At 39.2% G+C, this 13,639-nt stretch overlaps 1 protein-coding gene across 4 annotated transcripts; it reads left to right on the top strand.

The window, feature by feature from the left end:
- The first annotated feature begins 1,671 nt into the window (after positions 1 to 1,671).
- On the top strand, positions 1,672 to 13,071 carry si:ch211-152p11.4 (regulator of G-protein signaling 8). 4 transcript variants are annotated; one of them, XM_013266979.3, is made up of 7 exons: positions 1,672 to 2,133; positions 3,245 to 3,777; positions 5,530 to 5,579; positions 5,845 to 5,978; positions 10,406 to 10,572; positions 11,666 to 11,700; positions 12,126 to 12,262. In XM_013266979.3, the coding sequence occupies exons 2-7, from the start codon at positions 3,286 to 3,288 to the stop codon at positions 12,127 to 12,129; spliced, it is 882 nt and encodes a 293-aa protein (XP_013122433.1). In that variant the 5' UTR covers positions 1,672 to 2,133; positions 3,245 to 3,285; the 3' UTR covers positions 12,130 to 12,262. The 4 variants fall into 4 exon arrangements, with proteins under 4 accessions (XP_013122433.1, XP_013122432.1, XP_005464844.1 ...); XM_005464787.4 differs by lacking the exon at positions 11,666 to 11,700 and having other exon boundaries at positions 1,675 to 1,842; positions 1,939 to 2,133; positions 12,126 to 13,071; XM_013266978.3 differs by lacking the exon at positions 11,666 to 11,700 and having other exon boundaries at positions 1,674 to 2,133; positions 3,208 to 3,777; positions 12,126 to 13,071.
- Positions 13,072 to 13,639: the final 568 nt, after the last annotated feature.

The following is a 13,639-nucleotide window of genomic DNA, read 5'->3' on the forward strand; positions in this document are numbered from 1 at the left end:
TAATGTAGAAAAGAACATACTGAGTGAAGGTCTCCAGATCTTGCTTTTGGTCAGATTATCCTTGGTGAGGGAGGGGTGTTGTTTTTGCTTGATGTTACTGTATATACATGAATTGAATTTTGTCTCTAGCACAAACTGTAACAGAGTTACGATAATTTAAGGAGTGCCTGTAAAATGCCCCCCATGTTAAATTAGAGGACAACTGTATTTCAACCGACTGAGCTAATACTGAATATTTTATTTCCTTCCTTGGGGGGAAAAACGATTGTCCGTATTTAAATTGTTGGCCTATAATCTGTCAGAGATATATCAAACATGCCTCATGAATTATATGAAGTCATTTTGAAACAGGAAGAATACTCCTGTCACTACAAGCCGCAATCAGTTTTTGGCAAAGTGGGCAGCAGAATTTGCAACAAATATCACCATTGTAATGTAGGTATAATAGCAGGGAGTCATAAACAAGTTAAGTTTAAATATTTTATATATTCCCTTCATAAATCCTGTTAAATAAAGTGTATTTACCAACAGGTTATATGCTAAGGTAAGCACAACTCCAGCAGCACTAGCTGTGAGATCGGGAGTTTTTTTTCTCTTAATGGATTGTGTTTATTGTGTAGTATCTGTGCCCACAACAAGATGACCTTTTTTTTTTTTTTTTTTTTTTAAAAAAGGCTACTTTTCTAAAGAGACTTGGTCTCGGAATTCCAACAATCAAAACTCAGAAATTCTGAAAACTCTAAATAGCTTTCCTGTTTTGCTGAAACAACCGTGTATATAGAAATAAAAGGCAGATGAGTGTTGTCTCCTTCTGTGTCTAAAACAAAATAGCAAAATACAGAATTATTCCTTCACTTGAAGTTAAAAAACCACAAGAAAAAAAATTTCTCGCTGTGGCTCCGACTCCCTCGCCGTACCTAAACCAAGCAATTATCATTTCACATAAGTCCTGCGTCAACCACCCGCTAAACATAACCCGACGCAAAACTTTCCAGGAGTTCCCTTAGTCGTTTCAAAGTAAAAGCTATGTTGCGCGTCACAGATTGATTCGTGCCGATTTTCTCTGACATGGAGGGGGAAAAAAATGTAGCAGCTGGAAGCAGTGCGGCCATTCTCCTCTGACCTCAACCTTCAGTATCATCGGCTATTCCCCCAGAGAACTGCTGCTCACTGGATAGTTTCTATGTTTCAGACCATTCCCTGTAAACCATTCCCTTGTTTTAAAAAGTCCTAACACATCAGAAGTCTCTGTAATACGCTGTACCAACAGCCATGCCATGTCCAGAGTCACAATCATTCTGATGCTCGGTTTGAACTCGAGCAGGTCATCGTTATTAATTAGATATTTCCGTCATTCGGGCCAAATCATATTGTAGCAATGGAAATCCACTGATGGATGTGTGGTCTGCCTTTCTTCTCTTCTGACTTAGTTATTGGAGCTTAAATGACGTGGGAAATAAATTCACGCAGGTTTTTTTTTCTTACGTGGTCCTTTCACTCAGCTAGAGCTTTTCTTTGTTACATGACACAGAGGTGTTTGAAACGCCTGTTTTTGTTTTTATTTTTTTTTAAATGCGGTTTGTTTATTTGAAACAGAGGTTTACGCTGCGTGGCGCAAAAAACAGATTCCCGGAGGCTTCGACAGCGCATTTTCAGCGTCTTACCTTTTGAAACGCCCTTCCTTAGCAAACTTGTTTGAGATGATATTTGGCGGACTTGTCTCAGCTGCACTTCGGCGGCTCCCTCCTCTGAAGGGACCTCCGATAAAGTGTGACGGACAAGTTGAGGCAGGACTGAAGGTGTGGCAGCCGCAGTCGTAAGGAGGAGCACTCACTGTGTCGTGTAAGTGTCACGGAAGAAAACTTTATGGAACTTGTTGTGCTCTCGGTCTTGAATCTGCGAGACATTTCTGTCGGTGCGCACTTGATTGTGTTGCAGAAGGATCTGGGTCAAGAACAGATCTGGGAGGGCTGCGCAACAGGAACGTCGGAAGTTGAATATCGGGTTCTCCCGGACACCTGAAGTCTGCATAGCTTAAAACCAGACTCGTCAGTTCATGGACATTTTCTACTTGAGATCTGGTGGACTTTTGTTTCTGGCCATGGAGAGAGCTTAAGCATTATCGAGGAAGAGGTAAGTACACTGACAGAGCCCCGGCACTCCTTAACGATTTCAAATATCAATCAGCTGCCGTTTTTCCCAGAGCTGTGCTGAGCAAAGGTCTGGGAAGGCTGCATGGCACTATTCTCACTATTAAACAGTACAGTAGCAGCCTTACAATGGATGATAAAGTTCGTTGTTAAGTTAATATTCATGGACAATTTCAACTGGAAAAAGAACAAACCCCAGTTCTAGGAAATGTTGCCAAGTCAGAAATGTGTAAATTAATTATTGACAAATTTGATTGAGTTTGTCTGCCGTACATGTGTATAAGACTGTTTTTATATGACTTCTTGTAATAAAAAATGGAGATCGCCTGGTTATACTTTTAATGATCAGAAACACTTGACTTGCTTTATTTGCGGTTGTGCAGAATAGGCCAAAGAGTAGTTAAACATTAAAAGTATTAAGATAAGAAAAAGTGCGAGACTTCCTTTAAATTTAAGCGCGACTACTGAGACTAAATTCCAACTAGGGCGCAAATGACATTGATGCCAGACTTTTATACTAGTTCCAGATTTGTAAGCAGGAAATAAAAATGAAAGTACTTTTCTTGTTCTCCAGCAGGTAGGCACTATTTATATGCCTCTAAACCCCTAACCTTTTGAATTATTATTCAAAGAATGTGAATATTTTATGAAGGACATTTATACATTTTGATGAAGGAAGTTGGTCTCTGGTAAATAGACCTCAGTTTGTTTTCCAGAGAAAGAGTTTAGGAATATTTTCAGGAACATTTACTTGTCTTCCAAACTCCTCAGATTCCCAGTCTAATTGGCTAATTATGCAATGCCCTCAAACATGCCCAGTGCACAGAGGACCTTAGACCCTTAAACAATAGAGCCAGAAGGTTCCTGTCCCAGTGTCCTGGTGCCGGACAGCCATTCATAGCAAAAACAATAATAAGGAGAGTTGCCTGTGTGAGCCATTTTTTTTCCTAATTGTCCAATTTTATCACCTTTCCCCCCCAACCCGAATCTTTCCCCGCATATTTCTGTGCTTCATTTCTGGTCTGATCTCTTTGTGCCCCTTTTGACTTATTTCTAGCTTTGACTACTTTATTTTCTTTAAACTTTTTTTGCAGAACCTCCTTTTCCATCCTTCATCACTTCTAATACAGCTGCCATGCGTAGATTCAGCTCTGAGGGTTCCCTCCTTGATCTTGACTTCCCAACATGGAAGAAAGTGTCACTGAAGAACCCAGGTTCTGGACAAAACCACAAGTCTGGCACCTACACACTTCACTTACAGGATGATGAGCTGGATCGGAAATCAGGTCACCTGACTCCCATCATCCAGGAGCCCACGGAGAGTCCAAGTGAGATGACGAAGAATGAGCTGACTCGGGAGCACAGCATGAGTGCAGAGAACCTGTGCGAGCTGAGTAAACTGGAAAAGAGCCAGATCAGTGGCTCTCTCATCAGTCAAGGCAGCAGGGCTTATAGTGACAGCCAGCTGGCCCCAGCTGCGCAGGGCAGCACTGAGAGCATGGAGAAAGACAGTCTCCCTCCACTGTCGCCTTTGTCCTCTTCCGGCCCCTTTAAGATGGAGCACAGACACCAACAGAGAGACAGATTGTCAGCTGCTAAGCTGCACCTCAAGAGTCTTTTTGCACAGGTGCAGTAAATGACATTTCTATTTTGTTTCTATTCGGTGTTTTTGTGCAGCTGATACTTTAACAAATTACACCCTCTAAATGTTGTTGTAGATTTTTAGAGGAAAAGAGCAATGCCAAATTACAAAACTGCTCCGGAATATCTTTGGGAACATGACAAAAAAAAAAAAACTACAAACAAACTGTACATTTACCCATCCGCATATCCCAGTCTAACCCCCCACCCCCAACAGACACACACACACACACACACACACACACACACACACACACACACACACACACACACACACACAGAACGTAAATGATCCTTTTCAGGTGTCATTTTGAGCCTGTGTTTCCCTTGGAGAGGCTTGTGAGTGACAGGATGGCTTAAGTCAAATTGTGACTTAGTTATACATTTCAAATAAGCATATGTGGTGGTCAGAAATATCACAATGTACACACTGAAATGTTAGCAGACAGCTAGTTGTTTACATTGTCAGCAGAAACATAGCAACAGCAGCTGAATAGTACATCTGTTGTCTGAAATTTAATTTTTTCCCACAAATTCAGTATTATAGAAAAGTGTGAGTAAATAAAAGCCTTTGGAGACGGTCTTGATTATTTTCAATCAGTGTCCCAAATGTCCCGTCTGTTCTAGGATCTGCGTAGGCTCGTGCAGTAGATGGCAATAAGAAAATGAAAATGGTCTGTGGTCACATGCACATAGTCTCTCCATTCTGTTTGGCATAATTATGATCATGGCTCAACTGTCAGCTCTCTGAAGATGGATATCTATTGTCCATTTAGTATACATATGGTCCTCATGTGCATTATGGTGCTCCTCATTCTTTTTGAATTTGCATTTAAAAACAATCCACATGGGTCCAGTTTTCACTCATGGGGTTTCTATTTGTACATGAAGGTAAATAAAACTGAATTTGAATAACTGAACTGTAACCCAATGAAACAAATACAGAAACACTCAGTTTGACAGGACATCACTAATTTTCTTTTAATAGCAAATAACATAATTTACCACTGCAGTGCTGGAACTTTGCTGACACTAGAAACTACATGTTAATAGACAAGTGGAGATTATAGTAGAAGTACACGGCTGAAAGAAATGCTCTGAAATTGAGCTTGGTTCTGCTTGAGGTTTCTTCCTGTTAAAAGGAAGTTTTTTCCTTCCTACTGTTGCAAAGTGTGTGCTCAAAGGGGGTCATTTGATTGTTGGGGTTTCCCTGTATTACTGTAAATATACAATATATTAAGCACTTGAGGCGGCTGGTGTTGTGATTTGGAGCTACATAAATAAAATTGAAATTATACTTTTAATTGGATTTGCCTAAGTAGAGTTTTTTGGAAAAACGTTATGTTAATATTTTTATTCCCTTTAAATATTACAGTTTAAAGTGGAAAGGTCTACTGTAATAATCGGTGTTGACTGGAAGCAGGATATTTAGTAGTGCAATAAATTGACTTTACAAGAATATATATTTTATTTTGAGATATTTTATTCCAAACCACACAGGCAGCTTTAGTGTGAAATGAAAAAAGAATTGAAATTAAGACAAATTGTTTTGTATGCAATGTTCCAAATGTATCAGATATGCATGTGTACTCTGTTTAGCTTCAGTCTTGTTGTGTTTACAGCCTCTAAACAGTCACTGTTGTTCAGTTGAGCTGTTTAAAGCTGCTGAGGTCTAGAACAACTTCTAACAAATGGTGAAAAAGGTTAACTCCAGTTTACTGTGTGGTTTCTGTTTCAGAGTCCTCATTCGTCAAACTCCAACCTGGCCAATACAGAACAAAAAGACAGGTGAGAACATGGTTTATTTTGTTAGTTGTGGTAAGTGTAGAAATAAACACTTTTTTTAAAAATTATTATTTTTTTTTATCTTAGACTCACTTTCAGGGTCTCTCTGATTCTGAAAGTGAGTCGGTACTTATCTTACTGTTATAAGAATGTTGTGAAGGTATGCCTTGATCTGATCTTCATTTCAATGACAGCATTATCTTTGCTACCATCTCCTCTTGCTGACACGCCTTGAATCGCTCTGTTCCCATCTTTTCCTGTATCGTAGTGCTAAAGAGAGAAGGTCTCGCCTTGTATTCATGCGTCAGTGGAGTCAAGTGGGTCACAGTAGAAAGAGGAGGTATAATCGAGATGAGCTGGAAAAATGGGCCGAGTCCTTAAATGCCCTGCTGGGAAGTCCAAGTAAGTCCTGCTTTTTTTTGTTCCAGAGTTTTGGGTCTTATACTTGACATTTTAAACAGAAAATATTCTGACTGTAAACTGTTGAACTTGTATTACTTTTAACTTAGAGGAATAGAAAGACATGTCTTTAGGGGGATGGCTGTAGTGCAGAAGGAAGAGCATGTCTTCTACTAATCAGAGGGTTGGTGATTAGATCTGCATGCCAAAGTATCCTTGATATCCACACCATAGTGGATGCATCTCACTCTGTGTTCATCAGTCTCATGCATCCACTATAAATGCATATGTGTGAATAGGTTAATGAGCCATGTTGTATAAAACCCAGAACAAATTCTCACTTACTTACAGGTCATAAGTACAGGACATTTAACAATTAAAAAAATATAAATAAAAGTGAGTGGACAATCTAACAAGCCCTGAGCACGCCTAATCTCGTCCATTTACCATTTAGTTTTTCAGATGAATCATGCAGCTCATTGAATATTTTATTTCAGGGTTCAGTTAGTTTTATCCCATTAGGCTGCCTATTTTGTTTCCTTACCTTAAGGTCAACCAAGGTCAACTGCCTTAGCGGTTTTCCTTGTATTCAGAACTTTCAGAGTTCTGAAACCAAACCAGGATGTTATACACTGTTGGAGTAGAGCCAGCAGAGAGAAGATGAACTTGAAACATGGAAAAAATCATTAGGAACAAGTTGTTGATCAGGAGGTGTGACAGACAGACTGAAGCATCACGGGACTGAATGACACTGAGGACAGTGGTTAGAAGGATGTCTGATGTCAGAAATCAATGAAAATAATTTTGGCAGTGTGGGAAAGAGGAAATGCTGGAGTAGCCACTGAAAAAGAATTCCCAGTGGAATTCCCAATGTGAGGGGAAAGCTTGCCTGCTAAATAGGTCACCCGAGTTTCATTTATACTCCAGAGGTTGAATCCCAAAATTCTTGGTGACCTGCAGACCTTTGTTTTGGCCCCGCTATCAGACTTACACATCACTCTTGCACTAGGGAAACATTAAAGTCAGATGAGCAGATCGCCCTGATAGGATACTGAAAGTCATCGTACATTTTTTTTCTTTCTCCATAGCTTTTGCTGCACGTCTTACTTCAGGACAGCTGTGACATTTTTAGCTCCACTACAAGTTCAAATTTACCCCGTAGCCTCCCCCCTTTAAGTTATACTAAGGGAACACTTGAAGAATATTTTGACTTTTGGTGTGATTTTGAATCCAGCCTTTAAAGGCCTGGATATTTTTCGTTCTTAACAAATTATGCATTCAACATGGCAAAAAAAGATTTTCAACTTGCACTTTTATGTATTTTAGACTATAAAATGTAATGGTTTGCAAATTCTTGGAGTTAGAATGTGATTTGAGCTTCTTTGTGTAACGCCTCAAAGAAAAAACTAATATTTTAATATCTTTTATCTCAATTTTTTTTGGGGGGGGGTCTGACTGGAGTTGGGAGTGGGAAGTTGGATGATTAAAAGATCACAATGTTGCTCTCTCCTGTTGTTTTAGATAAAATGGCACTTGATGGGAAGTACCATAGTAGTGACAAAACATAAATAAAACATAAGCACAAAATAACCTAAGTAGTGTTGCTCACCTGCTCTTTTTAACTGGGATCTTCTATCTTTGGTGGAGCTTTTCAACCAGCTGCTTTAAGTCCTACTTTTTTACCATGTAACTGCGTCAGTCACTTCCATCCATTGTTTTCTCCTCTTATCGTGTGGAACATGGCTAGCTTGTTGACTTTTGGGTCACATCACCAGCTGATAGTGTCACCTCCTCTTATCCTCTCTCTGTTTACAACCCTGCTCTCACTTTCAGACATGTTTGTGGGAATATAAACACGTGATATGACAATTTTGTTTTATTTCAAATAAAAATTTTAATTTGTAAATCATTAATTACTATTTATACATTTGAATTTGGGATAATGCACAGAGTATGACCTGTTTCTTTTCCCTGCAACACCTCACAAAAGCATCCTAATTTCATGACAATAACTTTTCATTTATATCCACAAAGGCTGAATTAAACAAAATTATAATGTTGTCATGTTGCCTAGCAACCACCTAGCAATGTGCTAAAATGACCCTTTTTTTCATTTAAGCATCTACAACATCTTATGAAAGCACTGTATCATTTTCATTTCATGGTTAACAGCATGTAAAGGCCAATGTAAAAAGGCACGTACTAGTGAATTACAATAAAGCCCTTTTATTATTCTTCCAAACCTACTTTGAGTGGCTGTGTTTTGGAAAAATCAATGCCGTTTTTGGTCACTATATCCTTTTTTTTTGTTGTTGTTGTTGTTGTTGTTTTTGGGCGCTGTGTGGTTTGAGGACACCAGCGATGCTCCTGTTATTCCATTTGCATATCAGAGATTACACTTTGCTTAAATGAAATAATCCACTGCTTTCTTGGATCCTTGTCACAAAGGTGATTTGTTTACCTTCACTCACAATTTAACCCTTGCAGTAATCATTTTCAGGATGACAGTGCAGCTGTGGGAGTTGCCATTTATTGCATTCTTGTTCAACATTAGACATGTACTAATAATGTAAACTCTTGAAAAATGAAAGAATTGTGTTCAGGTTAAAAAAAATAAAATAAAGTATTTTCTTTATATAATTCAACTTGTAACAGGGTAACCTGACACTGATGTTAGAGAATGGTTCTTTGGCTTTTGCACTTGAGCGTAAAAGGTCAGTCCTTACTCTGATTCTGATCTGAACCCCATCTTGTGACATTTAAGTGTCTCACAACTTCTGCCTTGAAGACATGTTTGTGCAACAAAAAAAATCTAGTGTTTCTCAAGTTTTTAAGCTGAATCGATGTTGACATCTGGTCTGACGTCAGTGATCCTTGTGTGCTGCTAAAAGTGCAGCACTTACCCTAACCCTGCTGCTTCTATGAATAGAATAGATAGTAAACACCAAAATGGTTATAAATCACAGCTGTTTCAAAGTCTGTCTAAAGGCTTGAGAATGTTTGACTTGCTTGATATTAACAAGGGTTCTGGGTTTAATGGTGCATGAAGGGGAAGTGTGTACGTCTGCACAAGCAAATTCCTGAATCCTGTTTCCTGGTAGTATACTTTGTGCTGGTGTCTTCTAATGTTTTCATCCATTCAAGAAAAACAGGGCATGTCCCGATGAAACCCTTTGATAACATCGATGCCGTTACAACATATTCTGAATGCCACAGAATGTTTCCATTCATTTTTTTTCTTGTCACATCAGTTTCCTTGACTAAATTATTCAGGATTTCAGCCTTTGTCGATGTCTTTGTGTACAGACTGGAACTTTGTGTACTTCAAAGGAAGGCTGTGCCAGTAATCTGTCCAGCCTACTACACTTTATTGGGCAGTTAAGTCAAGGCTACACTGAAGGTTTCTAAAGGAGAACCTTTTTGGTAACTGGATAGGTTCTATGCAAAGCCTATTCAGGCAAATCAAAAGTGAGCATACTATCAGAAAAATCAAGCTTTGTTGATAAGAGAGAGAGCCCCCCCCCCCCCCCCCCCCCCACCAAACAAGAAAACAAAACAATGCAATGCAGATACAGAATTTTTTTTAATTAAAAATAAAATCTGCAAAACTAAGAAAACTGATCCATGCAGCCTGAGTTCTGCTGTGATTACAAGAGAAGACTGTAACAAGAGATGATGTCAGATTACGTCATAAAAATGTCTAAATGTCAGATCAGAATTCTAGCCTTGTTGCACATGTCTTAGCAAATGACAACAAGGGACTGTGTAATTGTATATAATGTGAAGTGCTCTTTGTATTTCTGTCAGTGGTCATGGTTCACCATTTATTATAAATGCAAAGGTATTATTACCATTTTAGGGTGTAATGGAAGAAATGAATAAGTATAAAGCTGTTGTTCTAGCTGGAGCTCTTAGCAGCAGAACCAGATCCCACATTTAACTTTATCTGTTTATCTTTGGTATGCAGTTTAAAACAATAAATGAAAGTGGATAGGAAGAGTGTGGGTAATATTTGAATCACCTTTCATAAACAATCCAGTCTAATGGGACTTTTGACCACGATTTAAACAACAAAAAGGAAAAAAAGGCAAACAGCTGTTCTGAAGCCATTAAAAACCCCATCAAGCAGTTAATGAGTTTGTATAAGTGGGCTAAGTGGTATGATCCTCTTGATGATAGGGGAGGAATAACAAGACATTACATTTGACCATGCCAGGATTCCCAGATCATGTGGTATGTTTAAATGACATTTCTAATCTTGCGGTAGGATGTTTACATGCAAAAAAAGTAGACATATCCTGGGTCGCTTTCTCTAATCTTTCTTTTAGGCATGATAAAGTATTTCTGTGTTCTGTGCTATAAGATGCATAAATTGATGTTGCATGGGAGGTAAGGCTCACTTGTCTTCCTCCTCCTCCTCTTCCTGGCAGCTGGTGTTTCAGTATTTGGAGCATTCCTGCGCTCTGAGTTCAGCGAGGAGAACCTGCAGTTCTATCTGGCCTGTGAGCGGTACAAACATTCGTCCACTAACTTCAGCCTGCAAAGGAGAGCCAAAGACATCTGCGCAACCTATATCCAGCCAGGAGCCCCCCGGGAGGTACACACCTATGTTCATACTCATTCTTACTGGTTGCACTGAAAGCTAAACTGGGCAGCCTGTCTTCATGGAACAGGAATTGTCCTGTCCTGTTTATTTTTTCCCTCTTTCTGCATTGCCAACTGTTTTACTGCTCAGTCTCGCTCTGTTTTCAAGAAGCTTGTGTGGGTGGTTCAGATTTGACGTTATAGCATCCCATCAATAGTTGCATTCATGTGGAGCTGTTTTTTGTTTTTTTTCTTCCACTAAGAGACATTTTTTTCCCCACAACATGAGATTATATGTGTGGCAGTAGCTGAATTCAAAGGACCAAAAACTCTGTTGGGGAGAAAAAAAAAAAAAAAAAAAAAATTTAGTTGCTTCTCCAGTAGGTCCCTTTTCCCCAGGAGTCCAGTTTCATTGTCTTATACTGTAGCTATAGCAAGATGCACAGTAGGTAAACGGCAATAGTAAAATGTCAGTATGAATGTGAACAGTATGGATGCTTTTTCATGTGATTCAGGCGATGACATTAATTGTGCATTAGCACTGGAACTTCAACTAAGCTATCTTTTCTATCTAGTTGAAGGTATTTATGCCAGGAAGGAGAGAACTGCACTTGTTAAAGTTTATTAACAGAAAGAGGACTGTCCAGGAATCAAACTGCGCTTTATGTAGGCGAGCTCAAAGAATACTCACTGAAAAAGTGGGAAGATATAAATTACACGACTTAACACCTAACCAATACAAGAAAAAGGTTATATGCAAAGCCCCAAAAGTTGTACGCCACCATAACAGTCAAAACGTTGGACATTTCTACACTGAAGAAACGTGTTAACAAAGTAAAAGGAGCATAAGCTACAAAGCGGCTTCCTTTTGCGTTAATAACGATGAATGAAATCTTGTAAGTTCACATGTGCTAGAAGCAGACCTGGAAAACCCAAATGCATCAAGTCTGTACTGAAGCTCAATTCTGAGGTGTAAAAACGAATAAAACACAAATATGATCACAGTGCCATGTCAACCTAATTCTGAAAGTGCTTCTCTGTTCTGGGAGTGTTCATACACACCGAAATCACTCACTGTGTACTGTGCTACTCACTGATCTCGGCAGATGCAAAGCTGGAGAAGGAATTCTGAGGATGGAAGGTTATCTGTAAAGCTTGCATAAATTCTATACATTTCTTTGTCACAGACGCATGCTAATAATTATCTCTGTAATGTTTAAGCGATGTCTGCTTAATGAAGGAACCTTTGTTCAGTATCAGCTTTGCATGCTCTTCATTCTTTCCACCATCTTCATGAACTCTTTACTTGGAGACTTTCAGCAGTCTTGCTAAGCACTTGTTAGTTGGTTTTCTTTCAGTCACCTCAAGTTATTCTAAACTATCTCTACTGGAACACTGTTGATGATAAAGCACTCATCATTGTGCTACCTGGTAATTAAGGCTGAAGAAAAAACAAACTGTCTTAAGTCAAACTTGATTTTGATGCCAATTTTTTAGTTTTTGGTCTTTCCATATAGTATTTGAATTGACCTTACGTGGCTATTGCATCATCACTGTGTCCTGTAGGTAAACCTGGACAGTAAGACCAGAGACCTGACGATCCAGCTGCTGCAGGCTCCCTCTCGCACCTCTTTGTCCCACGCACAGAAACGCATCTACTCACTTCTGGACACAGACTGTTACCCACGCTTCCTCCAGTCTAACGTCTACCTCTCCTTACTCCACGAGGCTGAATAGAGGCCACACACTTGGGCTCAGGAGAATGGTGGATCGGTGGTTTTCTGGAACGGCTCAATTTCCTTCAAACTATAAATGACAAAATCTAACTATTATACTGTCAAAAATAGAGCTGCTGTGTATAAAGTGTGTTTAACACCCCCCCACCCCCACCCCCCCACACACGCACACACATGCACCCACCCTGACATCCTAGCTCAAATGTTGATAATAGTTGGACACTGTAAATAGAAATGTTGGTTACTGCAATTAAAATTTGGGGAAATATGTTTTCACTGAGATGTTTGTGATGTTACAATGCTGGGATTTGGTTGGCCTAGTTTAGGATTAAGACTGGAAACAGTTGGAAACGGCCAGCGTGCTTCTGTCCAGTCATACAAAAATAATGAAGTGCTAAAGTTGAACCGCTACAGTGAGGTTGTCGGATTTGATGACATCATTATGAGTCTGTTACACCGGCATCACCAACAAGTGAGACATTTTAACTTCTGTTAAAAAATCAAAAAATTTAGGAGACCTCTCTAATTTCTGAAAACACCATTTTACTTTAGTTTCATATCATTCAATGGAAGGAATCTTGACAAATTTATCAAGACAGTTAAAGATCTTACAGCAAACAATCCAGGCTCTTTTTTTTCTTTTTCGTTTTGTTTTGTTTTTTGCACCCCACATGTGAGCTGTCATATCTACAGAGGCGGTATGTTTTTATGATCATAAAAAAGATTTACTAAGAGCAGTTTTTTCTTATGTTACTTATGTACTGACACTCCACATATGATCCTCTCTGGGATTTACAATAAATGATCTGAAAAAGAGAAAAAATACAGTTCTCTGGGCAAAATGTACCTTGTTGATGATGACAGACAGAGGAGAATAACAAGACTCTCTGGAAACTGATAGGAAGGGAACAGTGACACAAAATGCCATTTGTTACAATGTATGCAGATGAGAACCTCTGAATGTACACCACGTTGAACTTTAAAACAGATGGGCTACAGCAGAAGAACACACTGGGTGCCACTACTGTCAGCTAAGAAGTAGAAACTGAGGCTACAACTTACATGGCCCGACGAAAGTTGGACAATTGAAAAATGTTGCTTAGTCTCTACATTTTGAGGGTCAGAATTTGGCATACATAACAAAAGCATTGATCCATCCTGTTCTTTATCAACGGTTCAGAGTGCAGATGGTGTAATGATGTGAGGGATAACTTGTTGGCATTCTTTGGACCGTTAGTACCAACTGAGCATCATTTAAGCACCACAACCTATTGCTACTGACCATGTGCATCTTTTTTATTACCAGAGTGAACACATCGCCTGATGGCTGCTTTCAGCAGGATT

Source organism: Oreochromis niloticus, linkage group LG22 (genome assembly GCF_001858045.2).
Source record: "Oreochromis niloticus isolate F11D_XX linkage group LG22, O_niloticus_UMD_NMBU, whole genome shotgun sequence".
Taxonomy (NCBI): domain Eukaryota; kingdom Metazoa; phylum Chordata; class Actinopteri; order Cichliformes; family Cichlidae; genus Oreochromis; species Oreochromis niloticus.

Coding starts and splice junctions, on each gene's coding strand:
- si:ch211-152p11.4 (XM_013266978.3), top strand. CDS start 3,286: ATGCGTAGATTCAGCTCTGAGGGTTCCCTCCTTGATCTTGACTTCCCA. Junction 3,778..5,529: donor TCAAGAGTCTTTTTGCACAG/GTGCAGTAAATG, acceptor TTTCTGTTTCAG/AGTCCTCATTCGTCAAACTC. Junction 5,979..10,405: donor TGCCCTGCTGGGAAGTCCAA/GTAAGTCCTGCT, acceptor TCTTCCTGGCAG/CTGGTGTTTCAGTATTTGGA.